Raw genomic sequence first — 26420 nt, forward strand, 5'->3', positions numbered from 1 at the left:
CTGTATTAGCACGTCCCCGAGTATGTCTTCCGATTTAGAGATTATTTAATTAGTTATCATTTCCTCATATTATTTATGTATACATATACACACATACATATATATATATATATATATATATATATATATTTATATATATATATATATATATATATATATATATATATATATATATATATATATATATATATATATATATATACACACACACACACACACACACACAATTGAAATCAAATATTTAGGTCTCCTGTGGACTTTTCAGTCTTTTTAAATATTTATCAATATTGAAAAAATATTTTTTCATTTTTTAGCACATCCCCTAGTATGTCTTCCGGTTTGGAGATGGTTTAATTAGTTATCATTTCCTCCTATTACTATTATTGCCTCATATTCTACAATGATGGTATTCTAAGTTGTTTATAAGTTGTTTTTAGTGCAACAGTTTTTTTTGTTTTTTTTTGTTTGTGTATTATTCCTGTTACAGCCACAGGAAAGAATTTAGCCCATGAGATCTTTTTCAGAACGTAGTCTTCTTAAAGTTGAATTTTGTATCAACTGTTTACACTTGAATAGGCTTTATAATTTCTAGATGTCCTTCTGTGCATCATGAATTCAAAATTATTTTGCTTGGGGTGTAAAGAACACAATTTAACCAAAGAAACTGGTATTTTTTGTCTTAGAGTGCAAGTTAAATTGTTAGTTATTTAGCTTTATCTGCATTTAAAGTAGTGTATATAGACCTCTAAATTTGTAATGAATTTGACAATCTTTTCATGGTTTTTCACAATCTCCATGTATCCTACAGATGGGAAATGTGTTCGTGAATGTCCAGATGGGTTCTATAATGATGACGAATCTCAGGAGTGTGAGGAATGCCACTCAGACTGCAAGACATGCAGTGGCCCGGAGGACAGTGACTGTGAAAGCTGCAGCGAGGGACTGACGCTTGACAATGGAGCTTGTGTATCTGAACAGGATGTTTGCCCTGCACAGATGTATCTCACAGGTAAGATATGGAGTCAATCTAGGGTCATAATAAGAGAACAAACATATGTAATTTCATTAGAATATTAAGTATTTTCCTTTATAAATATATCAAAACCTTTTGATTAGTAATGCATATAAACTTGGTAACAATTTATTTTGATGGTCCATTTGAGTATTAGTAGACTGTGCTTAATATCTGCTGATACTGTTGTTACGAACTCCAGTTTTTAAGGCTCGTCTAGGGAAGGGGTTAGCAACATAAAAAGACACAGAAACCAGAAATACAATTCTCTATTTATTTAGAGACCAGAATATAGGTGTCCTAATTAATTAAGGTGGCAACAGAAATATAAAATCATTAATTAAACAATATCCAAGTCAAAGCAATTACTTAAACAAAACATAAATCATAAAGAAAATATTGATAAAAAACATAGATCAAAGAAACGGCACAACACCAGCATGGCTCCTCAGCAGCGGGCCAGCGGCTGCACAAAACGTGCACAGAAGTTTCGGACGTTCATCAGGGCAAAATACGTAGACTCAGCAAGTAAGGGTCATACTCTCCAAAGAGAGACAAGATCGGGTAGATCAGTCAGACGCGCTGGAAAACAAGAGCCACCCCGACACACACTCAGCTTCAGCTTATAAAGGCAACAAGCCGAATTAGCGGCAGGTGCAAGGCGGAGCCAGCCTCAAAGAAAAGAAACAGCAATTAGTAATAATTTCCACCACAACACAAAAATCACGGAGAATAATAATAATAATAATAATATAGAAGGAAGGCTAAATAAAGAATAAACCGTGACACTGCTCCATTAACTATGCAAAACTTTGCAAGTACATGTCAACTTATGCTAACCCTAACCCTAACCCTTAACCCAACCTAACAATCTACGTATAATCTAATGAGAATTAGTTGCCATTTAGATGCAATGTAACTTAAATTCAACAAATGGACCATCAAAATAAAGTGCAACCATAAAAGTTTTAAGATTTATTGAACCCTCATATTCCAGATTTACAAATGTTATTTCAACTAAATATTGTCCTAAAAAGGCACAGACTCTTTATTTATTACTTTATTTAATTGATGTTCCTGTTGATCTCTCACAGATGATGGGGAGTGTGAGGCCTGTCACCCTTTATGTGAATCTTGCTGGGGGAAAATGAAGAATCAGTGCAACACATGTGTCAAAGGTACATAATGATACAAATATGACTTGTGAAAAAGATGGATTGGATAAAAGCATATTTAGACATTTTTGTATGTGTGTTCCAGGTCGATATCTGAATGCAGATCAGTGTGTAGCAAGATGCCCAGTTGGTAGCTTTGGCAGTAAGGATAGTGGTCACTGTGAGACATGCCCACAAGGTTGTGCCCAGTGCCAGGATGAACAGCTTTGCACACGCTGCCAGTCAACACGCAAAAACCCTCTTTATTTGCAGGCTGGCCAGTGTGTACGCAAGTGCACAAGGTTAGAACCTTTATTTTCTTTGTTTATTTGTTTAGCTTGTTTCCATTTGTAGTATAGTTATTATGCTATATTTCTCATCATTTATATATATATATATATATATATATATATATATATATATATATATATATATATATATAATTGTGTGTGTGTGTTTATACAACATATATAAAAACAAAATCAAACATGGAGACTCTCAAAAACCCTTTTGTATGAGGAACGTTCGAGGTTACAGAAGTAACCCTTTGTTCCCCGAGGAGGGGAACGGAAGTGCCATAGAGTGGATTGATTGAAATCCACGAATGGTAGATTCGGATCAGAAGCTACTTGTCTGGAGAGTATTGAATGGGCCAATGAATGAAAATGAATTGGCAGCGTAAGCTTGCGCAGGTGTGCTGCATCGCCAATTATCCCAGCATATAAGCACACCTGAAGCGAGCAAACGCCATCCTTTTAAGCTGAAGAGACTTTCAAACAGCTAAGGGACAGTCATTATGGCGACGGAGTATGGCACTTCCATTTCCCTCCTCGGGGAACGAAGGGTTACATCTGTAACCTCGAACGTTCCCCTTCGGTTGGGGAACTTCAGTGCCATAGAGTGGATTGATTGAAATCCACGAATGGGAGAAGTATGGAAAGCGCCATAATGACTGCACCTTACCAACGCCCCCGATGAGGGGATAGTCAAGCAAGCGTGAAGCACCCACATCATGGGAGGCGCGGTCCTCCAACGTGTCCCTGGCCCTAATTTATCCTACTTCAACAGAAGTCTTACGGATTTAGATATATTTTTTGGGAGTCGAGAGCATCTAGATAATTCTCAATAATAAGCTTGGGTTAGACCCGCCCTCGTGCAGCTCGGCCAGCACCTGCGCTTGGTAGCGCTGGTAGGTGGCCATCGCATGCAAAGCAGAAGCAGCCTGGCCCACAGCCTTATAAGCTCTGGCTCCGAGGGAGGCAGACAACCTACAGGCTTTGGACGGGAGGCGGGGCAAACCCCGCCACGTAGAGGCGCCGCGCGGACAAAGATTGACCGCGATAGCGCGCTCCACTGATGAGATCGCCTCATACCCCCTGGCAGCTCCGCCGTCAAGGGCGGTGAGGGCGGAGGGACACGCTGCACGGGCAGAGAAAGGTGCCCTCCAAGACTGCGTGAGCCTACTGTGCACTTCCGGGAAGAAGGGAACGAGAAGCTTCGAAGCCATCTAGTCGTTCCCATCTAGTCGGTCCGGCCGTGGAGCTGGGGGATAAACCAGCTCCAACCCCACGGCCGAAGCAGCCCGGGAAAGCACGGCTAACATGTCCGCTTCAGGATCCGATTTGACGGCGCTCACCTGCCCAGAGGGGGCGAGCGGGTCCGGATCTTCGTCGGACAGTGAAAGCCCACCCTCCGATGCCGCGGAGGACATCTGATCTCCGGTGTCAGCGAGCGTGAGAGCTACCATCTGGTTAGATGGACCACTCCCACTACCCGAAGCTTGGATGGAGCGCCGTGAGGAGCGAGAGGTCCGCCGCGAAAACCCACTCTGGACCGGGAGACACTCGTTCGCTCTGAAGTGCAGAACAGCAAGAGGAACCCTCATCGACTCACTCAGAAAGAATCTGAAGCAAAAAGGATGGCGTTTGCTCGCTTCAGGTGTGCTTATATGCTGGGATAATTGGCGATGCAGCACACCTGCGCAAGCTTACGCTGCCAATTCATTTTCATTCATTGGCCCGTTCAATACTCTCCAGACAAGCAGCTTCTGATCCGAATCTCCCATTCATGGATTTCAATCAATCCACTCTATGGCACTGAAGTTCCCCAACCGAAGGGGAACTACTTTTTTCCGCGTTGGATTGAAATCATAAGCTGACAGTTAAACAGCTGAGCAATATATATGTATATATATGTACAAATATGCACTTAAAGTGAAATAACAGCAAACAGTCTTATGCAAAAGTTTGGCCAACCCTGATCATTTTCATAATTGCAATTCATAGCCTGTTGGCCTTTCAAATCAGCAAATTTATTTGCATATATTTTATCCCCTTGGGAAAAAGCAGCACTTTTGTTCTGACATAACATTTATTTAATCAACAAATGCAATGCAACTTAGGTCATAACAAAAACAGACAGGTGCAAAAATTTGGGCACCCCAACAAAACAATGGCATCAATATTTTGTACAGTCATCTTTTGCTGAATTAACAGTCTGAAGACACTTTTTATAGTCCCTGAATTATTGGTGAATGCATTTTGGGCCATTCTTCCTTGCACAATTTCTCCAATTTAGGTTTGATGGGTGCCAAGCATGAACAGCCCTTTTTAAATTAATCCATAAATTTATGATGATATGATGATGTTCAAGTCTGGGACTGGCAAGGCCATTTTAGAACATTATCGTGTCTGAGCATAAACTCCTCGGTAGATCTGAAACTGTGCTTTGGTTCATTGTCCTGCTAAAACATCCAACCCAGGAGTATCCTCTGACAAGGTTTCCAGTACCTGTGCTTGCCACACATCCCCACAGCATAATGGACCCTTCACCAAATATTACAGTAGGGAGCAGGTTCTTCTCCTGGAATGCTGTGTTCTTTTTATGCCATGCAAAACACCTATGATTGTGGCATCTGTCCACAGTATATTTTTTCCAAAATGATTCAGGCTTGTCCAGATGAGCCTTTGCATACCTCAGACGACTCTTATTGTTAGCAGAATGCAGAAAAGGCTTCTTCCGCAACACCTTCCATTGAGCTGTTCTTTGTGAAGAGTGAGCTGTACTGTGGAATGATGTACAATGATATTTTTAGCAGCAAGATGTTCCTGCAGCTTTTTAAAGGTGATCTGTGGTTTGTCTGTGACCATTTTAACCATTCTTCACCTTTGCCTTTCAGATATTTTTCTTGGTCTATCACATCTTTCCTGCACAAGATCTGTTCCTGTGGCCTTCCATTTTCTTCCTATATTTCTAACTGTGGAGAAAGAGACTTAAAACCTTTGTGATAGGTTTTTGCATCCTTCTTCTCAACTGATGTTGGTGAACTATCCTAGTTGTTAGGTCATTAAGAAGTTCTATTGAGGTTCCCGTGTTCCTACTTTCTGGTTCACAATAAGGAGAAGCACAACAAGCAATCAGCTATATCTTAAATATTCTTTCATGATTGGTTTCACCTGTGTTAGGATTGTTAAGGTTCGCTGAGTCGCTCAAATCAATTCTGTTTTGTAATCAATCAGCATTAAGTGACTACAGGTTTTAAAATTCACAAAAAGAGAAGGTGCCTAAACTTTTGCTTAGCATATTTTTCACTTTTCAATTTAATTTTACACACCACACTCAACTACACCACTGATTTTTGTCTGAAACAGATTACATTATCTAGCTTTCACTAGAAGCCGGATGGCATTTCACTGTGATCTTCTCTTATAAAGAAAGAACAAATAATTATGCAGCCACAAAGGGGTACCCAAATTTTTGCATAAAACTGTACACACATAGGATGCTAAGAAAAACCCTAATCACTACTTTGTATGTTTTTTTTTTTTACTTGCTTACATATGTAATGGATGGATTTACATGATATGACCCCTTAAAGATTAAAATGTTACCTCTAAAGAGAAAAGCCACATTACCAGCAAGCACCGTAAAAGGAAAAAAAAAATATGATAATGAGTCAGTTGTGAAAATCATGGTGGGTAACGTTCGAGGTTACAGAAGTAACCCTTCGTTCCCCGAGGAGGGGAACGGAAGTGCCATGAATGGGAGGATTCGGATCAGAAGCCGCTTATCTGGAGAGTATTGAACGGGCCAATGAATGAAATTAATTGGCAGCGTAAGCTTGCGCAGGTGTGCGACATCTGCAATTATCTCAGCATATAAGCACACCTGAAGCCAGCAGACGCCATCCTTTTAAGCTGAAGAGACTTTCAAACAGCTAAGGGACAGTCATTATGGCGACGGAATATGGCACTTCCGTTCCCCTCCTCGGGGAACGAAGGGTTACTTCTGTAACCTCGAACGTTCCCCTTCGGTTGGGGAACTTCAGTGCCATGAATGGGAGAATATGGAAAGCGCCATAATGACTGCACCTTACCAACACCCCCGATGAGGAGATAGTCAAGCAAGCGTGACGCACCCACATCATGGGGGGCGCGGTCCTCCAACGTGTCCCTGGCCCTAATTTATCCTACTTCAACAGAAGTTTTACGGATTTAGATATATTTTTTGGGAAGTCGTGAGCATCTAGATAATTCTAGGAAATACGACAGTACGTTGGGAAGCGTGCAATCCCGATAGGGAGGACGCTGCGGAGGCCATCCGTTACCCAAGGGGGGGATAGATGGCAGAATTTACCTATGGACTAGCCCTAAAAAGGGGGAGTACGCATAGCAAATGAGTGGTTAGCGTAGAGGGAAGACACGGGTCCGCCCAGGGGGGGGACTTAACCGTGGCGGAATAAGCATATGGGATCGCCTAGTGGGGATCACGCATAGCAGGCACCTATACCCAAAACGCGGGCTGACCAGCGGGCAGACCTACAACGTAGTGGGCCAGCAAGTGACTCCTCCGCTGAGTCAGTGCTGGGGGCCACGGAGGAATCTGCAGGGCTCACCTGACGGGGAACTTTACTGACAGATAAAAAAGGCGCACGTACCTCCGTGTTAGGGAGAATGGCGCCGCAAGCGTGTTTCAACACCCTACCGAGTTGTCTCCTCAATCACCAAAGGGTTACCTAATAACCTTGAGGAAACCGGCTCCACTCGCAGATTGTAAAACCTTGCAAATGTGTTGGGTGTCGCCCAGCCCGCAGCTCTACAGATGTCTGTTAGAGAGGCGTCGCGTGCACGCGCCCAAGAGGATGCAACGCTCCGAGTGGAGTGTGCACGAACTCCCGGGGGACACGGCTGACCTCGACTCGAATAAGCGAGTGAAATGGCATCCACAATCCAGTGGGATAATCTTTGTTTCGATACGGCACTTCCCTGCTGCCGACCGCCATAACAGACAAAGAGCTGCTCAGATGATCTAAAATTCTGAGTACGGTCCACATAAATGCGCAGAGCGCGAACTGGACAAATTAAAGAAAGGGCTGGGTCTGCCTCCTCCGGGGGCAGCGCTTGCAGGTTCACTACCTGATCTCTAAAGGGGGTGGTAGGAACCTTGGGCACATAACCGGGGCGGGGTCTCAGGATGACGTGAGAGTAATCCGGCCCGAATTCCAGGCACGAGTCACTGACCGAAAATGCCTCCAGGTCCCCGACCCTCTTGATGGAGGCCAACGCAACCAGCAGAGCTGTCTTCAGGGACAGAAATCTTAGAGATACTGATTCGAGTGGCTCAAAGGGATCGGATCGCAGACTCGTGAGAACGAGGGCGAGATCCCAAGAGGGCATGAGAGGGGGGCGAGATGGATTAATTCGCCTAGCACCCCTAAGGAACTGGATGACCAGGTTATGCTTTCCCACGGTGCCGCCAGCTACCGCGCTATGATAAGCGGAGATGGCGGCCACGTAAACCTTGAGAGTGGAGGGCGACAGCCTGCTGTCCAACTTCTCTTGAAGGAAAGAGAGCACAACACTAATCAGGCAATTTCGGGGGTCTTCTCTGTGAGAGACGCACCATTCAGTGAATAGACTCCACTTCAGGGCGTAGGCGCGCCTCGTGGAGGGGGCTCTAGCCTGAGTGATGGTATTAACCACCGCAGTCGGTAGGTTACCTAAGTCTTCCTCGCGTCTAGGGACCACACGTGGAGGTTCCAAAGATTGGGGCGAGGGTGCCAGATGGTGCCCTGTCCCTGAGAGAGTAGGTCCTCTCTCAAAGGGATCCGCCAGGGGAGGGCCATCGCGAGGAGTGAGAGCTCTGATATCCAGGTCCGGTTGGGCCAAAGGGGCGCAACTAGCAGAACCTGTTCCTCGTCCTCCCTGACCTTGCACAGAAACTGCGCGAGCAGGTTCACTGGGGGAAACGCATACTTGCGCATGCCCCGAGGCCAGCTGTGGGCCAGTGCATCCGTGCCGAGAGAGCCCTCGGTCAGGGAAAAAAACAACTGGCAGTGAGCGTTCTCGGGGGAAGCAAACAGATCGATCTGGGCCTCCCCGAATCGCGCCCATATCAGCTGAACACACTCGGGGTGGAGTCTCCATTCTCCAGGGCGTAACAGCTGTCGTGAGAGCGCATCGGCTGCACGATTGAGCGTGCCTGGGACGTGAATGGCGCGCAGCGATTTCAGCCGCGGGTGACTCCAGAGGAGCAGACGGCGGGCGAGCTGAGACATGCGGCGAGAGCGCATACCCCCCATGCGGTTGATATACGCCGCCATACTGTCCGTCCTGACCAGCACGTGTTGCCGCTCCAGCACCGGTAAAAAGTGGTGGAGAGCGAGGAACACTGCCAACAGCTCTAGGCGATTGATATGCCAATGCAGCTGGGCACCCTTCCAGAGGCCCGCAGCCGCATGCCCGCGACACACGGCCCCCCAACCCGTGTTGGAAGCGTCTGTTGAAACAACAACATGGCTGGACGCCTGTCCTAGAGGCACACCGGCCTGTAGGAACGAGGGGTCGTTCCAAGGGCTGAGGGCGCGGCGACACAGCGCAGTAACCGAGACCCGGTGTGTGCCCGCGTGCCATGCGCGTCTGGGGACCCGATCGTGAAGCCAGTGCTGAAGTGGTCTCATATGGAGCAACCCGAGCGGCGTGACGGCGGCTGCGGATGCCATATGCCCCAGGAGCCTCTGAAAGAACTTCAGTGGGACCACTAGTTTGCTGTCGAGCTCCCTCAGACAGTTCAGCAACAGGCGAGCGCGTTCCTCGGAGAGGTGCGCTACCATGGTGAACGAGTCCAGCTCCATCCCGAGAAAAGAAATCCTCTGCACGGGGGCGAGTTTGCTCTTTTCTCGGTTGACCTGAAGCCCCAGTAGGCGGAGATGCCTAAGCACCTTGTCCCTGTGCATAATCAATTGCTCCCGCGAGTGGGCTAAAATCAGCCAGTTGTCGAGATAATTGAGTATGCGAATGCCCGCGAGCCGAAGGGGCGCTAGGGCACCCTCCGCGAGTTTGGTGAAGACCCGCGGAGACAGAGAGAGCCCGAAGGGGAGGACCTTGTACTGCCACGCTCGACCCGGTGGCGTGGAAGAATGGAGACATGGAAATACGCGTCCTTCAGGTCTATGGCTGCAAACCAATCCCGAGGACGAACGCATTGGAGAATGCGCCTCTGCGTGAGCATTCTGAACGGCAGCTTGTGCAGACAGCGGTTCAAAACGCGCAGATCTAGGATTGGCCGTGACCCACCGCTCTTTTTGGGTACGATGAAGTATGGGCTGTAAAACCCACTCTCCATCTCGGCTGGAGGAACCGGCTCGATTGCACCCTTCGCCAGGAGGGCAGCAATCTCCTCTCGCAAGACAGGGGCGGACAGGGGGTTGACCCTGGAGAAATACACGCCCGTAAACTTGGGGGGCCGTTTCGCGAACTGAATCGCGTAACCGAGTCTGATTGTGCGTATGAGCCACCGCGAGGGGCTGGCCCGCGCTGACCAGGCAGGCAGAGCCCTCGCTAATGGAGTCATCGCTACAATCGCTGACGTACCAGCGGTGGGGCAGCGCGGAGTGGGTGTGCCGATCCGGGAAGCACGAGGGTCCCGCGGAAGAGCTGGAGGAGAGCGATTCGCTCTGGCTCCTCACCCTGACTCCGGAGAGGGGGCTGGAGGGCTGAGGAAAGGGAGACCGCCCCCCCAGCGCTCGTGAGCCACTGGCGAAGCACGTAGAGTCTGCGAGCCGGAAGGCAGCGCGTCCCGGACTGGCAGAACTCGTGCAGTCACATCCGGGGAAGGGAAAAAGTGCTCTTTTACTGATGTTTTGGTGGCACTGAAAAGTACCGTTGTTATCGGGGCCCCGCCCTCCAGCGGGGAAAGAGCAAGTTTCCTCTTCTCCGGATGGCCTGTCTCAGGGACGCTTCGCGGTCCGTTTACCGGACTTAACGGCACCCTGGGCAGGTGGGGCTGCCTGCTTTCGAGGTGAGCGCCGGAGGCGCAGGCGGGGGCGGGGCAGCACTCGTTGGCGGGCGCCCTCGGCGAGGAACAGCGGAGGTGGATGGCTCGGCGGGCGGAGCGGGCTTACGGCCACGCCGATAGATGACATTGCCCATCGCATCCGACTGCTTTTTCACCGCCCTGAATTCCTGGGTGAATTCACCGACGGTGTCGCCGAACAGGCCAGCCTGGGATATGGGCGAGTCAAGAAAGCGAACTTTGTCAACGTCGCGCATATCGGCCAGGTTTAGCCAGAGGTGGCGTTCCTGAACCACAAGTGTGGACATCGTCCTCCCCAGCGCACACGCGGCGGACTTAGTAGTCCGAAGAGCATAGTCGGTCGCGGTGCGCAGCTCATGTAATAAGCTTGGTTTGGACCCGCCCTCGTGCAGCTCGGCCAGCGCCTGCGCTTGGTAGCGCTGGTAGGTGGCCATCGCGTGCAAAGCAGAAGCAGCCTGGCCCGCAGCCTTATAAGCTCTGGCTCCGAGGGAGGCAGACAACCTACAGGCTTTGGACGGGAGGCGGGGCAAACCCCGCCACGTAGAGGCGCCGCGCGGACAAAGATTGACCGCGATAGCGCGCTCCACTGACGGGATCGCCTCATACCCCCTGGCAGCTCCGCCGTCAAGGGCGGTGAGGGCGGAGGCACTCGCAGCACGGGCAGAGAAAGGTGCCCTCCAGGACTGCGTGAGCCTACTGTGCACTTCCGGGAAGAAGGGGACGAGAGGCTTCGAAGGCTTCGCCTTCTGGTCCTCTACGTAGCACCCATCTAGTCGGTCCGGCCGCGGAGCTGGGGGATAAACCATCTCCAACCCCACGGCCGAAGCAGCCCGGGAAAGCACGGCTAACATGTCCGCTTCAGGATCCGATTTGACAGCGCTCACCTGCCCGGAGGGGGCGAGCGGGTCCGGATCTTCGTCGGACAGTGAAAGCCCACCCTCCGATGCCGCGGAGGACCTCTGATCTCCGGTGTCAGCGAGTGTGAGAGCTACCATCTGGTTAGACGGATCACTCTCACCACCCGAAGCTTGGATGGAGCGCCGTGAGGAGCGAAAGGTCCGCGAGCCCGTGGGCGGCGGATTAGCTCCCGCTGAAACCCTCAGATCTGCCCGAGCGCCCGCTGCTTTTTTAGAGCAGGAGGCAACTGGGGTGGCTCGCTCTCTTGCGAAAGTTAGCCGCGATCTTAGCTGTGCAACGGTCATGGCATCGCAATGACGACATGAACCGCCCGCGAGCACCGCATTAACATGCTGGACCCCCAAACATGCAATGCAGTGATCGTGTCCATCATCCGGAGACAGGAAACCCCCGCATCCAGAAACGCACAGTCGGAGCGCCATCCTGAAAAGGACGTGCTGCACGACTGTGTTGCTCTTTTAGGAAAGTTGCAACTATACGCACCGCTCTGGAGGACCGGACCCAAAGAACCGCAGGCAAGGGAGTAACCCAGCTCGACCGTCTGCCACCGCGAAGACCCACTCTGGACCGGGAGACACACTCGTTCGCTCTGAAGTGCTGATCAGCAAGAGGAACCCTCATCGACTCACTCAGAAAGGATCTGAAGCGAAAAGGATGGCGTCTGCTGGCTTCAGGTGTGCTTATATGCTGAGATAATTGCAGATGTCGCACACCTGCGCAAGCTTACGCTGCCAATTAATTTCATTCATTGGCCCGTTCAATACTCTCCAGATAAGCGGCTTCTGATCCGAATCCTCCCATTCATGGCACTGAAGTTCCCCAACCGAAGGGGAACTCTTTATTTGAAAGTGCCCTTGTTGTACCAGCAAACTACGTTTAAATGAAAAAAAAATTATGATAATGGGTCAGTTGTAAAAATCATGGTGGGTAAGTCTTTATTTGAAAGTGCCCTTGTAATGCTGTAATTATTCATTTAAATACTTAGTATTATAAATGAATTGCATGCAGTTGCTATATGATTGGGGTCATGATTAAGGTTAGGTCTAGGGTTGTTTGCATGTAATTGTGCATAATTAGATGGAATTATTATAGCAAGTGCATAGAAAATGTGTAACAAGTAAACCTTAAAATAAATTGTTACCTTAGGATATTATGTATATTGTATTAAACAGTGTATACCTGAATTATGTGTTCAGAGGATACCCTGTAGGTCAGGTGTGTAAGAGCTGTGCATCTGCTTGTACGTCCTGTGAGAAGAATGCAACACACTGTATGAGCTGTGAAGGGACACTTCTGCTCTACAAACATGAGTGTGTGTCGAGCTGTCCATCTGCACACACAGTGAGCAACGGGGAGTGTGTGCAGTGCCAAGAAAACTGTGCTATCTGCTCTGAGGATGGCTGTACAGGTAAGACACATCATCCAGGTTTTCAAGATTTATTGACAAAATAAGAGCAATAAAGATATTTTATTGACGTACAACAGCTGTCACTGAGGTAAAACATGCATCTTACCATGTTACAAATAGTTTCAATGACCAGCTAAAGAGATTAATTAAATTACTGTATGTTGTAAAGCAGCTCTACAAGACAATAGTGTTTTTATTTAGATTTACATCACATCTGAATTTCAATGTTGGTTCAGTTTAGATCAATCCCATTGCCCTTACTCTGTAGCATCAATTACATTACATCTGTTTACATTACTTTCGCATGTTCTCTGTAACATTAATCTTATCAAGCATATTTTTGCTTTTATTATTTGGTTAAGTCCTTACAAACTCTACCATCTCTTTTAGCCACTTATTTGCCGTTTTCCAATCAATTGAATGCTTTAAAATATAAAAAATGTGACTGATGTATATATGGTAGTGTACGAAATTCAAAAACAGGATAATATATTCAGTTATGTCAACCACAGAGCTTATATAAGGTACTATACAAAAACTCACTGACCTTAGGATGATGGAATCACCATCCTATACTTGACCATATACAGTAGTAAATGTAGGTAGTCAATACACTGGATAAAAGCATCTGCTAAATGACTAAATGTAAATGTAGTCAATACACTGTAAAACCCAACAGTCAAATTTATCAATTTAAAAGAGGGTATAGTTAACATAAAATTCATTCATTCATTCATTCATTCATTCATTCATTCATTCATTCATTCATTTTCTTTTCGGCTTAGTCCCTTTATTAATCAGCGGAATGAACCGCCAACTTATCCAGCATGTTTTATGCAGCAGATGCCTTTCCACCTGCAACCCATCACTGGGAAACATCCATACACTCTCATTTAAATACTTAAACTACAGACAATTTAGCTTAACCAATTCACCTATACCACATGTTTTTGGACTTGGGGGGGGGGAAACCGGAGGAAATCCACGCAAACATGGGGAGAACATGCAAACTTCACACAAAATACCTTGTTAATTCTACTCCTTTGAAAAGAGTTTTGAACTCATTGTTGAAGTTAATGAGTAAATAAGTGTTGATTGAGCATTAACAATGTACACCTGCTACTAACTAATTATCTCATTACTTTAACCTAAATGGAGTAGGTTCACAGTACTCATTAGGATTTGTTTATGAACTCAAATGGATTTTAGCAATCGGTTACCTCAAATGATTTGAGTTGCCTTAACTTATTGGGTTTTACAGTGTATTACTCTGCGGTAACATATTAGTTACACTATAACAGAAACACCTTAAAATGAAGTGAAACTGAGCACTGAATGCCTAATTAGAAAAAAAAAATCTATTTTTACAATTGGTCATTAAATATCTCATTTGTCTCTTTAATGGTTGTGTTCTTTAACTATAGGGTGTAAAGAAGACTACTTCCTGCATGTGGGTCAGTGCATAGCCGTGTGTCCTGATGGGTTTTTTGAAGACATGAATCAAGGCATTTGTAAACGTTGCCATGTGGATTGTTCATTATGTGATGGACCTGAATCAAACAACTGTGATGCCTGTTCAGACAGTGACAGCACACTGCACTACGGAGCATGTCTAACTCCCTGCTCCTCACATACATACAGGGAAAGCAGATCAGGAGAGTGCATAGGTGAGCCTACATTCACTCTTCTAAAAATCCCCCTTGTCTTATAACATTTTGTAATTTATTAAAGTAATATAAATAACCACAAATATGTGTTTGACAATGTTTTAATGAAAAATATAGATCTTATGTGCTTATATATTTAAAAGAGCCTTATGAAATTCCCATTGTATGCTCTGTGGGAAATTACTTTTTTTCAGTCTTGTTTGGACATTTCTTAAATCATTTTCATACTTTTCCTCTACTGTTTTTTATGTTCTTTTTTTTATTATTAATTTATTTATTTAATAAATTATTTAATTGCCACCAGAATGACAACTGCCCCCTTTTTATTGTTTTATTTTTAAATATTTCCTAAATGATGTTTAACAGAAAGAATAAATAATGAAATAAAGAATAAAAGCAGATTTCACTTTGTTAAAAAAATATTTTAATGTCAAAGTTATTAGCCCCTTTAAGCTATGTGTTTTTATAGTCTACAGAGCAAACAATTATTATACGATGACTTGCCTAATTACCCTAACCTGGGCTGCATTTCCCAAACAACGACGTAACTCGTGGCTGAACTATCATAGTACAATGCATCGTTTGGGAAAAGAACGATGTAGTGACGAGTGCTTCCCAAAACCCATAGTTTCTCTGTTGCAGATCCATCGCTTGAACCATGTTAGTTATAACGTAAAATGCCCATAATGACGCTCTAAGTAACTACTTCTTTAAAGAATGATTCCCATCCTTTCTTTGTACAAATTATATTGTTTTACAGACGCATTTAAAATAAAATCCAATAATAGATTTGATATAAACATGCCTTCGCTTTCCATATTAACTGAAATATATGTAAATGGCACATAGGGCCAATGTTTTTTTTTTACAAATATTATTGAGAATATGATATGTCCTATTTTAAAACATAAAATCACTTACAAAAGCTAACACGTAATCTAATATTATTTATAAATCATATAAATAAATACATACATAAAAAGGTGACACAGTGGCGCAGTAGGTAGTGCTGCCACCTCACTGCAAGAAGGTCGCTGGTTCCTGCCTCGGCTGGGTCAGTTGGCGCTTTTGTGTGGAGTTTGCATGTTCTCTCTGTGTTCGCTGGGTTTCCTCCGGGTGCTCCAGTTTCCCCCACAGTCCAAAGACATGAGGTACAGGTAAATTGGGTAGGCTAAATTGTCCATAGTGAATGAGTGTGTGGGTGATTCCCAGAGATGGGTTAGCGCTGGAAGGGCATCTACTGCGTAAAAACATGCTGGATGAGTTGGCGGTTCATTCCGCTGTGGTGACCCCGAATAAATAAAGGGACTAAGCCATAAAGAAAACAAACAAATAAAATAAATAAGTACAATAACTTTTAGAATATATTAGAAATGAAAAAAGAAAATTTAATAATATTAATAATATTAATGACAATTATTATTATTATTATTATTATTATTAATAGACAGGATGTTTTTATTGGTTTTTTTTTAGAAAAGTCTACTTTTACAATTTGACACTTGTAAACCACAGCAGAAAGGAACCAGCAGGCCCATGTCATATACAGTACATATACTATAAATAAAAAGAATTAATCAATGCTTTTTGTTTTCACAAGCTTTGGAGACGTAACATAAATTCCGATTTTAAATAATAGGTCATCTATAGCTTTCGCCATGAGGCTGTGTTCAAAATTACGTCAATGTTTTCAAAGTGCACTGTGAAGAGAGCACAATTGTAAACATGAAAATCGCTAAAACTGAACTGCAAAAATAGTTAGAGAGCAAATTACACCTAAAAAAGATGACCTTAATTCATTTTTATTTTTTATAATTCCAACTTTGAATGTTAAAATGTTCTAAATGAATAGGGCATAGGGAGGATTAGTGGAAATAGAACACAGCCAGGAACATGTTTCAAACTACAGCTCTCAAGGTGTAGTTGCGAAGTTTGCGACACAGTTTGCGATGCAATGTTAATTGGAGCGACAGATTTGGGAAACAGCAAGTCAACAAACTATGTTTGTAACGACAGAAATTGCGGCCTTAGTTAGCTAACGATGATTTTGGGAAACGGTGCGTAGATAACCTAATTAACCTAGTTAAGCCTTAAATGATTATTAAAACTATTATGTTTAGAAATGTGTTGAAAACAGAAATTGGGGGGTATGGGGGGGGGGGGGGGGTATTTAACAAAGAATTAGAATTTTATGCATTTTTTGACAAACAATTGAAAATGCTTTTGAACAGCTTAAAATTGCACATAATCAATTGTATCAATGTACCAAAGAAGACAAAATTTGTTTTAAAATGCTTTTTTGATATGCACAATTGACATTGTGATATAAGGATTGAACTGATCAGAGAAATGTATCAAAATGTTTCAGGGGAAAAAAAATTAGCAGCTCTTCTGAAAATTCCTTTGTATAACTGCAAAATAAATAAATGTAACTAGTAAAATGAAATTAACAATTATGATACTGTTAAAGCACAATTTAATTGATTATTCTATAAATTATTAGACCAGATAATGCTGATCGTGTGATGTCTCTGCTCTGCAGACTGTGATAGTTCCTGTTTAACCTGCTCTGGTCCACACGACACGTCCTGCACCAGCTGCTCTGAGGGCCTGAAGATGGATGCCCATGGACGCTGTGCCACACCCACCACATGCCCCTCACATCATTACAGTAACCAGGATGGAGAATGCCATTTATGTCATAAGTACTGTCACGAGTGCTCTGGCCCACATCAGGACCAATGTCTCAGCTGCAACCAGAAACATTATCTGCTTAGTGAGTTCATGCAACTGGTGCCTGTTACTCTATTGATGTAGAAGAAGAGGAGGATGTACATGTAAATCAGAGAATGGAGAAAGCTTAGTCTGAATAAATGTGCCTTATTTAAATAAAATTATTTTTTTATATCTGACCCTGAACCACAAAACTATTTGTCTTATGTAACACAAGTATATTTGTGGGAATAGTGAAGAATCTTTTGTATTAGCCAATATTATTGATTTTTATCATTAGAATATCACATAAATGTCATCTGTCGTTGAGACATTTTGCAAATTTTCTTCCAGAAATAAATCAATCAGACAACATTTGATTAGAAATATGTCTTGTGTAAAACTACTTTAAAAGTGGTTTTCTCAGTATTATGATTTTTTTTAACCTTCAGGCACAAATAGTCTGAGGATTCAAAAAATCCCCATTTGGAAAAAATAAATTTTAATAACAGTACATTTAACAATCTTAAATATGTGACAATAGACCACAAACTAGTCTTAAGTTTAGGAGTTAGGTTTGTGGGAATAGTTCACATTTATTTGATCTCAGAAATCATTATAATATTTTGAAAATATCATGAAGAGTTTAATTTGGACAAATGTAGGGGCAATTTTGTCAATAGTTGTTGTTACATATTCCATGTTTTCAAATAGTTTCTCTGCTCAATATTGTCTTATCCCTACAGTACATCAATAAAAAGCATTTTGATTTAGGTTTCTCATGATACTTAAATCTTAAATAGGATTGTGTAGCTTGTTAATTAGTGTACATGTATTGATTAGTTAGAATGAGCCATGTAAATACATTAATCCCACATTCTAATATAATGATAACTATAGAGGCTTAAACAATATGTCATAGACTTTATTCTGAACAAAACTTCCATTTTTCATTTACAGATGGCAGCTGTGTGAACAATTGTCCAGATGAATACTTCAGTGGGGAGACACAGCGCTGTGAACCCTGTCATCCAAACTGTCTGACCTGCATGGGACGACACAGCCATGAGTGCCTGAGCTGCAGAGATCACCTTTATAGAGACGTCAAAGAATGTGTGGACACATGCCGCTCTGGGTAACTACAATATACAATACCTGTAGTAAAGCATATGGCTAATTTATTCTTACAAATGGGTATTTAATTAGTTATTTTAAAAACATTACATCAAAGTAAAATACTCCGTAGACTGATGAGACAAAAGTTGTAGAAGGTGTGTGAATAATAAATTCTGCTGTGTACCAAAATATCCTGATGGACAATCTCCAGCCATGTGTTAGTGAAATCCAAAATTGGGTTCAGCAGCAAGACAATGATCCAAGGCACATCAGCATGTTTACTTCACAGTGCTTGAAAAAAATATTAAATAAAGACTTTAGAGTGGCCTAGTCAATGTGCTAGACTGAACCCTATTGAGGTGCTGTGCCATGACATTAGAAAGACCCTCCAATGTGGCTAATTTACCACAATTCCGCAATTTTGTTTTCCTTTAATATAAAATTGTATCTAATATTTTTATATGGGTTTCATTAGTCTTAATAAAGTCTTAAAAAGGTCTTAAATCAGAGCAGAAAGTATTAAACTGACATGATCATGGCATTGATTTTCTTAAGGAATTGTTTCCTCATGTTTCATTTTAAATTGAAGCAGTAAGGATTAAATAATTCATTCATTCATTTTCATCTGCTTTTCCGGGGCCATTTTCTTTACTTGGTCTTAAAAAGGTATTCAGAAAAGTTTTAATTACCTACATAAAAACTGCGGAAACCCTCTTTTGATTGTTTGTTGTGTTGACACTAATATATTTATCATTTTAATAGAGAATGCATTAAGCTTTCTGTTTAAAATAATTGAATGTATTTTTCCAGGTACTACGCTTCAGCTGTGTCTAGTACGTGCGAGCGGTGTGATGAGAGCTGTGGAGAGTGTCTTCAGGCAGGGGCAGAGGGGTGTGTGAGCTGCAGACAGGGGATGCTGTTTATTAGAAAACAGGGACGCTGTGTGTCCTCCTGTCCCGAATCATACTATCATGACACACACCACAAAACATGTGAAGCCTGCCACCCCAGCTGCAGGACATGCATAGGTATGGAACAATATTTCTCTCAAACTTGTCGATTTACTAAACATACCTATTAAAAGAGTACTTTGTTGTATTAAAAGCACACTTGTAGTGTACTGCATATATTAAGAGCATAAAAAATTTGTTAAAGCTGAAATTAATTAAAGGAAAGGGCATTTAAAAATTCATTTAAATTGAGTATGCTTTCATGAAAAAAAAGTGCACAATGTAATAATGCCAAATTAAAGATTTTATTTTCAAGTATATTTTAAATGATTATTTTAATAATCTTTTGTGATGCTTTAAATAGAGTTACATTATATGCTTACCAACATTCATTGGCACTAGTAATGCACTTTTACACTAGTGTAATATTCAATATTAAATTGAGGTAAATATATTTTAAATGTATTAAATCGCAATCTCATCATTAAAAAATATGACATCTGACGACAAAAAGGACAGTGTTTCAAAAGCGACAAAGAACCACAAATAGAGGTTGTCAAGTTTTCCTGCTATATTAAAAAGGTTAGACAAATATTTTGCATATTGCATACATATTTGACAGAAATAATTATACAGAAACATTTTGTTTTATGTCTTAGATGATAGACTTTTATTTTGTCATTTCTTTATGAGAACAAACATAAATAGACTTTATGATTACTTATATTTGTTCAAACTGACATTGTGTATACTACAATAAGTAACAGTGAATGGACAATTTAATTATCATTGGATTTCTTTTTCTCTGGTATTTTTGAGTGTCCTTTCTGGGCAAATCCTGACCACATTTTTTCTTTTTACATGAATTTCCATATTTAAATGGGGTATGATAGACAATTTTAACTAAATATTATTTAAATATTTTGATTAACAGGCAAGAGTGTTGAGGACTGTGACACATGTTATCCAGGTTTTACACTCACAGGGGGTGTTTGTGAGTCACCATGCATCACAGGAGAGTATGCTAAGTCTGAGGTAAAATTCAGTTATAGTGTAATCTAACCAGCTACAACATTTTTTATGATTTTTGTCATCTGATAGCTGTTATGATCTCTTTACAGGAGCAGGACTATAACTGTGAGTCATGTGATGAGTCCTGTTTGGAATGTAAAGGTCCTGGTCCTCATAACTGCACTATTTGTCCAGCACAGTTCATCCTGGCCTCAGAGGGGCGCTGTCTGCCCTGCTGCACCAACACAGAATTGGAAGACGCAGCTACAGTTCAGCAAGAATGCTGTAACTGTACAGAGAACAGAGGTATTTGGACTTAAAAAGTGACATTTCTTCTTTAAAATGTTACTTGTACTAAAGGATTAGGCACCAATTAAAAATACTGTTTACATATACTTATTGAAAGAAAGTGAAGCTGTTACTATGAAATGTGGAAAACCAAGCTCGCAGCAATCACAATTAGTTGTGTATAAGAATGCCAGACACGCGTCACTCAGCACCTTTTCTAGCTAAAGAAGCCAAACTACAGCAACCACTGTGGCAAAGGAACATAGCATTTACCTGCAAAACCTAGTTTCAAAACTAAATTTATGTAACAATAAACAAGTCAATGATGTCAGAATGACAAGTTCTCTTTTACAAATTACTAGTCATGTTATCAGTATAACAGGTACTCTGGAGTGGGCTTTTGAGAACAGGTAGTTTTGAGAACTTCAATTCTGATCTGAGATTGTAGCAAAGCAACTGACAAAAACTGGAATTTTCCAGTTGGATTTTTTTTTTATTAGAATTTTTAATTTGAGGGTGAATTGTTTCTTTAAGTGAAGTTTCACAAACTAATTTGAGAGGAGCATGCGATATAATTGACTGCTGCTGGCCACTCATCTACGCACATTAGCTAGTCAATCAGATTGATCCAAACCCACTATAAGTAGCCTAGTTGGAACTATGTCTCAACTTCGTTTTCAGAAGAAACCCCCATCCACCCCTTCTCCTCCTTTACCACGGGGAGCTCTCGAGAACCACCTGATCTTGTACTCCCCTCACAAGCTCTATGGACCAGGCGGGAGCCCTGGGCTCAACTATTTCCAAGCTCAGGGCTCTCTCCCTGGACAGCATGCCAAACCTGCTAACTTGCTAACAGTTGTCAAACAATATCTAAGTGTGAACTCTTGAATAGTAAAATAGTTAAATGCTATGTGTAGGTTGCATTCAACTAGGCCAAATTTGGGTAAAATACGGACAAATCCAACTGTTGTGTTAAAATGTTTGTTTCAAGAGTTCACACTTAGATAAGGGAACGAAGATAAGGAAAAAATATCTAGCTAGGCTACTTATAGTGAGTTAGGATAGATCTGATTGGCTAACTAATGAGTGTAGATAGGTGGCCAGCTGCAGTCAATTATATCGCGTGCTCGTCTCGAAATTAGTTTCAAAACTTCACTTCAAGAGTTCACACTTAGATATTGCTTGACAACTGTAAGCAGGTTTGGCATGCTGTCCCGGGAGAGAACCCTGAGCTCAGAAATAGTTGAGCCCAGGGCTCCCGCCAGGTCCATAGAGCATGTGAGGGGAGTACGAGATCAGGTGGTTCTCGAGAGCTCCCCAAATGCATGAAGCTCGGGACAGCAGCCGTGTATTCGAAGAAACTCCCAAAAAGGCTTAAAATGCTATATCCGGCTGCTGGATATAGTTTTTTGAAAAAGAAAAGGTAAAGGGGCTCCTTTGGAGCAAAGGGTGAAACAGGTTCCTGCGGGAACCCGAGCAGAGTTGGCGTGGGCTGTGAATACTCCTGCGGGGGAGTAGAGACTCGGGGAGACCCCTGCGGGGGTCAGAGCCATGGGGTGGGCGGGAATCCTGCTGGAGTCATTATAAGGGAAGGGGAAGGAAGGACTCCGGCTGGAGAGGGGGGTGAAGGGGGGCAGGGGGGGCGGGGACTCTGACGGAGTAATTTTCTCGAGGAACACTCCTTGCAGAGAAAGAGCTGGGAGGTGGCAGCACTATATATAATTATATATTTATATGAAACATATAGATATATAAATATATAATGGGGTAATCTAAGGCCTTTGGGGGGGGGGGGGGGGGGGGGCTGGTTACTGACTTTTGCTAGAGACGAAGCTCTTGGCTCTCCTGCGGGAGAGAGAGCTGTATGTGCTATCTCCAGCTGGAGTCGGGAAAAGGAATGGTCGGTGAAGCCCCAGCTGGAGGGTGAAATGGCAGTTGGGTGCTCGGGATTAACTCCACGGGAGTTAGAGCGTGAGGGTGACAGCACTATATATAAATATATATTTATATGCGTGGGTGCATATATATATATACAGGGGGGCCTGGGCAGGGAGAGAACTAGATAACTAGAGTTAGGTGAGTGAAAAGGGGGAGAAGGCTGAGTGCAAATCAGCTGGAAGGAAGAAAGGAAGCTAGATGGCTGGGTCGTGCCCGCGCCCTTGGGAGACTGGTTAGTTCCTCTGCCCTCGGGAAGCTGGTATGGTTGGGTCGTATTCTCTCCCTGGACTAGGCACATGCCCTTGGCCGCTTGGATTACTGCGTCTGCTGGTGAGGGTCCTCTGAGCTTCCCTGAGATGACTGTGGCTGAGTCAGATATAAGATTTGAAGGCGTTGGGAGACCACCTACCTAGTGTTTGTAGGTGTTGTTGCGATAACCCTTTGTGTGCTGCTGTGGTGGCGACTCCAATTCTGTATGAGTGACTGCATTATGAATCTGATGGAAGCCTGAAAAGTCCTATGACTTTAGGGTGTTTTTGGAACCAAAACATGTTACTGGGTGGTGTGCATCATCTATGAAAAGAGGGCTAGGGGACTTGCGCTTAGTGTTTCCTATAGTGTATGAAGCTAGGAGTATTTGGAACGGGATTGTGGAGAAGGGAATATTGAATATGAAGATGCAATGTCCTTTTCTGGATTGATCTGTTTACTTTGCTTGATGAGGAAGGAAATTGTTTCCTCGTCAGTCAAGGTCAGATCTGTGATGGTGGGTGGACAGTGGGATCGAAATTTGGTGTCACTGTAAATTCAGAACATCTGAGAAATCCGAAAAAGACGAGAATATACATTGCATCTAGAGTGTGGTCTATATGAAAGGATAGGTAGCCTTTTCTGATTGTGCTATGCATTTGGAGAGTATGTTGTGTGTGTGGTGGGTGGTCCGTGTACGTTTTGTTCATTTGGTTTCCATTTTTAAACGGAATAAAGGAAATGGAGAAAACGGCCATTTTTCCGTTTTTCTTTTGCTCACGAGAAAACGAAAAAACAAGATTTTGGCTGGATTTTCGTTTTTTGGTTTAGGGTAGGAAAACAGATAAACGACTTTAAAATTCATTTTACACATGTAGGCGGTGCTGAAACGCCCACTTTCCTCTAATTGGTCAACCAAATCTGCGCTCGTGACGTCGCCCTCAAAATAAAAGCCTTACACGCAGGCTTTTAATTATTATTATTTAATTATATATTAACTAAGTTTACATATTCTATCATTTGAACCACACACAGTTAGCAGGCTTACATTCATTGCGTATGTATAAATTAAATAAACACGTAAAGCAGTATTCTAAGACATTTGTCATTAAAATAAGGTCATAGTTCACTGCCAAGCTTCTTGCTGCTGTGCACCTGATGCAGAGCAAAGATAGCCATTTCCGAGCAGCACCTGGTTTGCATGATTGTTTCAGAGCAAGGGCTTTATAATAATAATAATAATAATAATAATAATAATAATAATAATAATAATAATAATTATTATTATTATTATTATTATTATTATTATTATTATTATTATTATCAGTTACTAGTTTTTTTATTGTTTGGTGTTTTTTTTTTTCTTTTTAATAGTTGTTAGCAGAACCAGAATAAGAACACTTTGGGCCCTGCTATAAAAACAAAGGGTACCATTTGTTTTCATTTATTTCTTCCTATTTTAATTATATATTGTAATTATTTATTTGATAATTAATACTATTTTATTGCAACGCCAAAGTAGGCCTGTCTTATTATTTTTTTGTAATTTGCTGTTATTGTAGGCTAGATGGCAGGCCTTGCGAAATATTTTAAATAACATTTACTCATAACCTTACTAATTCGAGAGCCGAACCTAAAAAAGTTTAAGTGCAATAAGCCTGTACAATAAAGTGAGTTGCAATGCATATTTCTAGCGCATTTTTTCACTCAACAGTTATTAAAGGAATAATGACAAAAAAATTTAATTAACTAATTAAACACATTATAGTTGATAATAAAATTGCACATTATTTTGACAATAAATAAGGCACCCAGTATGTCTAACGTATGTCTCTTTTATGGCAACACTACTGAATTAGAGGACACAATCTCAAACAAAACTTGATGCTTATTTACATTATCTAAAGTCATTTCTTAGGAGGTAGGATCTGTTGTTGTAAAGCTTATATATTTTCGTTTTACTATGCACTTTAATTTTCTTTAATTTGTAATATTGTGCCTCACTGGTAAAATAACCAGCCTTTGTATTTAAAATATTTGTAAATTGTCCATTCAGTTTGAGGCAAGCTAAACAACCTGTTTTGCTTATTAAATGCATGATTGAAATCCTTAGTTTTCACGGAGAAACAAATCATCCATCCACACAGTTTTGTATAGGACCTGTTTGAACAAAAATATACACTTCATCATAGCCTATAGGAAAATATATCTGTTTGGAACCAATTTTGTTTTGTATAATTAAAATTATTAAAAATACAATAAAAATAAAAAGGAAGAATAACATTTAAGCTGAAACGCTTCAAAATAAGATGCACAATACATGCAGCGCCAAAACACAAACTGTTTTGTTTGTTTAATAAAATAATAATATGAAATTAAAGTGAAATATTTATAGTTCCTATCCTGTATTATAATTGTATTTACTCTATATGACAAAATCATCCGTTGCGCCGGTCAGTTTCACCTTTAACCAAGTGATTTGAATGTGCCAGAACAGCCTTTACAGACTCTTCTATAAATGAGAATATTCACAGATTACCTCGGAATAAGAACTCGATCTGTGAAGGATGCAGAACACAGAAACTCGTTGAGAATGGAGATGCATGTTAGATGTTTTATATCCCTTTAGATATTGTAAATAGCCTAAGTTTTTATTGAGATTGTGTCTTTTCTTTGACACACGCGCTGAACAGCTCCGAAAAGGCGCCTTTATTTAGCCTGTAGCCTAAACAATAGTTTAGATGTTATAACATATAATGTTCCATTAGGCTACTTTAAATGTATAATGTTTTTTAATATTTATGGATTATATAAAATATATAGCTAGTTTATATAAATGCGCTTTGATCATTCAAGGATCATAATGCGTTGCATATTCTTCTTATTCTTCATTAGGCTTGATCCATAAATTGTGTATTTTATAAACTGATCGTTTATAAGGACTAAGTTATTAATAAATGTAATTCCTCAAATGGAAAAGCCTTGATTAAAGAAATAAAGAGAACTCAATTCGGCATATGCATATAGTGCTCTTATTTCTGCGCGCATCGCGCGCTTTACCGAATGACCTTTTTTATTATTTTATGCAATAGTAAATGCATCTGGCAGCACCGAAAAGAACAAATGTCAAGTTATAGCGCAGCGCACAGACAGCTAGCTCGTCTCTTAGTCTGAACCAGGGGTTTTCAAAATATTCATCCACATCCACCCATCCCATTGTATTTTATTTAGGATAAACCACTTATTTAAAATATTTCACATGCCATGGCAAGGCCTATATAAATAAATATATATATATATATATATATATATATATATATATATATATAAATAAATAAATATATATATATATATATATATATATATATATATATATATATATATATATATATATATATATATATATATATATATATATATAATGCCACAATAATAACAGCAACAAATAACAAATAACAAAAAAAAAAAAAAAAAAGACAGGCTTTGGTGTTGCAATAAAATCTTAAAGAGAGTTTTCACGGGTTGCCTGCGTACTCTCCAATACACCACTGAATTAAAGTGTCATAATATTTAATAAATTTAATAATTATAATTAAGATAAACACCTGACCTCAATTTAATAAACACTTTAATTGCCATAGTTTGTTGATTTGAAGTTTAAAGTTTAAGTTAAATCATTTAAGT

At 41.7% G+C, this 26420-nt stretch overlaps 2 protein-coding genes across 4 annotated transcripts in view; both read left to right on the forward strand.

Annotated features, from left to right (window-relative positions):
• LOC147844409 (uncharacterized) overlaps positions 1–26420 on the forward strand; it is a 681160-nt gene that overhangs the window by 59088 nt on the left and 595652 nt on the right. The window lies entirely within an intron of this gene.
• Positions 1–26420, forward strand: part of pcsk5a (proprotein convertase subtilisin/kexin type 5a) — an 84624-nt gene that overhangs the window by 52223 nt on the left and 5981 nt on the right. The window contains exons 27-36 of the mRNA XM_087254253.1: positions 809–1009; positions 2107–2190; positions 2273–2468; positions 12594–12805; positions 14230–14472; positions 17015–17248; positions 18145–18319; positions 19111–19328; positions 20185–20285; positions 20372–20567. Of these exons, the coding sequence (XP_087110379.1) occupies positions 809–1009; positions 2107–2190; positions 2273–2468; positions 12594–12805; positions 14230–14472; positions 17015–17248; positions 18145–18319; positions 19111–19328; positions 20185–20285; positions 20372–20567 (1860 nt within the window). The remainder of the gene's footprint in view (positions 1–808; positions 1010–2106; positions 2191–2272; positions 2469–12593; positions 12806–14229; positions 14473–17014; positions 17249–18144; positions 18320–19110; positions 19329–20184; positions 20286–20371; positions 20568–26420) is intronic.

This window comes from Danio rerio, chromosome 5 (genome assembly GCF_052040795.2).
Source record: "Danio rerio strain M-AB ecotype USA chromosome 5, GRCz13ab, whole genome shotgun sequence".
In the NCBI taxonomy this organism is placed as follows: domain Eukaryota; kingdom Metazoa; phylum Chordata; class Actinopteri; order Cypriniformes; family Danionidae; genus Danio; species Danio rerio.